The 3332-nt window shown below is 43.0% G+C and overlaps 1 protein-coding gene across 1 annotated transcript; it reads left to right on the forward strand.

The window, feature by feature from the left end:
* Nucleotides 1-77: 77 nt before the first annotated feature.
* On the forward strand, nucleotides 78-2542 carry LOC113210036 (WD repeat-containing protein 13). The gene is made up of 9 exons (XM_026427848.2): nucleotides 78-371; nucleotides 508-563; nucleotides 646-771; nucleotides 867-1064; nucleotides 1159-1312; nucleotides 1396-1718; nucleotides 1808-1986; nucleotides 2072-2190; nucleotides 2286-2542. Exons 1-9 carry the CDS (start codon nucleotides 290-292, stop codon nucleotides 2477-2479), a joined length of 1431 nt encoding a protein of 476 aa, XP_026283633.1. The 5' UTR covers nucleotides 78-289; the 3' UTR covers nucleotides 2480-2542.
* The last annotated feature ends 790 nt before the right edge of the window (nucleotides 2543-3332 follow it).

The raw sequence follows: 3332 nt of genomic DNA on the forward strand, positions 1-3332 counted from the left end.
AATAAGAAAAGGTCTGTTACGTTACGATAGCCTTTGCTAGAGGGCCGTGCGACTGCGAATAATGTTCGAGTGGGGGGAGGAGGAGGAGGTGAAGGGTGTTTGTTTATGTGTTCTGTCTGTTTTGTTATTGAAATGTAGAAATGTGCAAACTTTCTTTGCCCAGAGTGATTTTAATGAAACTATGTGATTAATACTTTAAGGTTTCATTGTTAAAACTCGTGACCTACAACGAGTCCTTGTTAAAAGTTGTGTGACATTGACATCTGCTGGTTTGTACTGTGTAGCGAATATGGCAGCTGTTTGGCAGCAACAAGTTTTTGCTTTAGATGCGAAATACAATGCCCAACGTTCGTCGAATCATCCGACTTTCAGTACGTACAATTCCTGATTGCATTGTTGTCATGTAGAATCTTCCATGCGATCGTTAAAATGTCAACTTCATAACCTTTGTAATAGATCCACATATTACTTGAGCACTCTAATAATTTTTTTACTGGGTGTTTTCAGGAACTCAGTACATACGTAGACGAAGTCAGCTTCTTCGAGAGTATCCTAAAAAGGAGGTAAAGTTAAGTTCAAATAGGATGACTTTTCTGTTGCTCAACTATGGTTTCCAATATCTGTAACCCGTTTTGCTTATTATAGGACACTCAGATAAGACGTCAATATGTTAAGCTTCGCACCCAAATTTTGCAACAGCGTTATGGTATTTCATTTAGTGATCAAGCCAGCTTAAGAAGCCTAAATATTAGTGCTCGTAGTAACAGCCGTGTAAGCTGAAGAACTTTTGAATTTTCTTCTTGATATTTAGACGTAATAGTATTCTAGTTTTGTTGTTGTATGCAATATTTTTCTTTATTTTTCAGATCAGTGAGTCAATAGAATCCTTTCGGCAAGCTTTTGCAGGTGATGATGGTGTAAGCCTCAGCAGTTATCCTAAACGCACAAGCAATGCTAGTGGTGTTGTCCCAACTCATCAGGCTGAAGCATCTCGTGCTATTGTAGGAGGAAATACAATAGACGAGAACTATGCTTTTGTTGGGGTGCATCATATATTTGACCAGGTACCTCCACTTAATTGCAGTTTTCCTTCCCTCTTTGAAATCCTTTTTTAATTTTAATAATACAATTATTTTATGCATTTTTGTAATGATTTAGCACAAAGCTGCTGTAACAATGTGCAAGTTTGCAAACAACGACCGATCTCGCCTCTGCTGCGTGTCCAATGATGGCATGGTCTCTTTGTGTAATGTCACAGCATCTCCACCCAAAGTTGACAGTATTCTTGATGGCCACAAAGGTCCAGTAACTGGTGAGTACTAAGAAGTTGAATATTTTGTCTTTAAAAAAAATGTCTTAAAACCTTCATTATTTATTAGTATTTACATTTTACAGGTTGTGATTGGTCTATTGCCAATGACTTACTTGTCACTAGTTCCACTGATGGCACTGTCAGACTATGGGATGTGTCATTGGTTTTGAGCCCAAAGTGTCTTAGAACAGTACAAGATCCAGATGGAGCAGAAGTTTTGTGTTGTGCATTTGTACCTGCCAATAGTAATATGGTTGTGGCAGGTAACAGCCAAGGCTTGCTTTTGGTATTAAATATATCAACAGGAATTTACCCTAGACCACGGAGCAATGGTAAAATTGGTGGCCGTGTGTTATCAATTGCATGTGAGTCAACAGGTCAACTTATTTGGGCTGGAAATAACAAGGTGAATGGCGCAAATTTTTATTTGGTTAGATCATTCATGTCTGATAATTGTACATGTTTTAAAATGATTTTTTTCACCTTTTTTTACAGGGTGTCATAGTTTCCTTCATTGTTGATGCAGGATCTGGCAAGTTAACCAAATGTAGAAAACTGAACATAGCAGAGAACTGTGCTATCACATGTTTGAGCTGGCGTGCATGGATGAGTAGGGAGGCCAGAGATCCCACTTTACTTGTGAATTGTGCTGCAAATGTGATTTGTTTGTTTAGGTACAGTAACTTAATAATGTATTTTATTTTTTTAAATTCTAATTTGTTATTAGATTTTTCAACATTTTGTCCTCTTATGATGCAGGGTCTCTGATAAAAATGGTACTCTGCAGCTACGTCGAAAGTTTTCTGTTCGGCACAAGCATCAATTATTGCATTCCACATTCTGTCCTATTATGTCTTTCAGACAAGGAGCATGCATTGGTTAGCAAACTAAATTTAACCCAATTTAAAAACAATGTAAGTTTATTTTTGTCTCTCTATTAGTTGTAATTATGGTTGTCCATATTATGTTGCAGTAACTGGGAGTGAGGATTCTTGTGTCTACTTCTTGGATATTGAACGAGAGGGGAAAGCGTGTGTCAACAAACTTCAAGGACACGCTTGTCCAGTATTAGGAGTCAGTTTCAATTATGATGAGAGCCTCCTTGCAACCAGTGATGTCCAAGGACTTGTTATCATTTGGCGTCGAAATCCGACTGAGGCATTGTAAGATATCTGTGATAGAAACAAAAACAAAAACTGTCTGTTGTCAATAAAATTATTCCATGCGTTACGTTTTGTGAAATATTTTCCTGTTGATTGCCCCATAAATGGTGCAGAGCTGCGGAGCGTGTGTTCTGCCGGCCAGCGCCTTGAGGTAGGCAATCCAACCGACGCCGCCGCCTCACTTGCGCGCCGGCTGAAGCGCCGGCCGGTAGGCAACCCAAAGCGGAGCGCGCAGATGATGTGATGCGAGGAAAACTTTGCTGTCCCCGAACAGAAAATTCAATTTTGTTCGGTCATGTTACATGACGCTGGCGCATCATGCGAGCTCACGGACTTCACCAGAGCGTGAGCGGACACAGGCCGGAGAGGGATATGCTCAGATAACAAATCAGGAGAGCCCCGGTGTCACGTGAGGATTCGCCGAGCAAAGGTCCACCGGGTAGCGTGTGGCGTGTCCAGCCCGCAGATAGGACCGTCCGAGCCGAGCCGCGTGGAGGTATTTGGGTGGACACGTACAACCTGCGATACCTGTAGAGCCCCCCCCCCCTTTACACACCTCCCCTCCCCCTCAACTCTTGTCGTTCTCTGCGGCTGCTCCCCCTCCCCTTTCCTTTCCCGCTTCATCCTCTCTATCATGCCCCTCTCTCCATCTCCCCCCCCCCTCTCTCTCTTACTCTCTCTCACACACACACACACAAACACACACACACTCCTCACCCGTTGTCGCCGGGCCGGGCCGACGCTCCGCCGCGGGGTGCCTGTGTGCCTCTGAGTCAGTCAGTTCAGCCGCGACCAGCAGCTCAGCAACTCCTCCGTACGACCGGCCGGTGAGTGAGCGAGATCCGGCGGGATGAGTG

The sequence above is a fragment of the Frankliniella occidentalis genome, unplaced genomic scaffold, assembly GCF_000697945.3.
Source record: "Frankliniella occidentalis isolate FOCC.00 unplaced genomic scaffold, Focc_3.1 Scaffold225, whole genome shotgun sequence".
Taxonomy (NCBI): Eukaryota; Metazoa; Arthropoda; class Insecta; order Thysanoptera; family Thripidae; genus Frankliniella; species Frankliniella occidentalis.

What these genes read in the sequence shown, in the direction of transcription:
- LOC113210036 (XM_026427848.2), top strand. Translation starts at nt 290, where the DNA reads ATGGCAGCTGTTTGGCAGCAACAAGTTTTTGCTTTAGATGCGAAATAC. An exon ending in CCACAAAGGTCCAGTAACTG is followed by an intron (nt 1,313 to 1,395) that starts GTGAGTACTAAG and finishes TACATTTTACAG; the next exon opens with GTTGTGATTGGTCTATTGCC. An exon ending in CAGACAAGGAGCATGCATTG is followed by an intron (nt 2,191 to 2,285) that starts GTTAGCAAACTA and finishes ATTATGTTGCAG; the next exon opens with TAACTGGGAGTGAGGATTCT.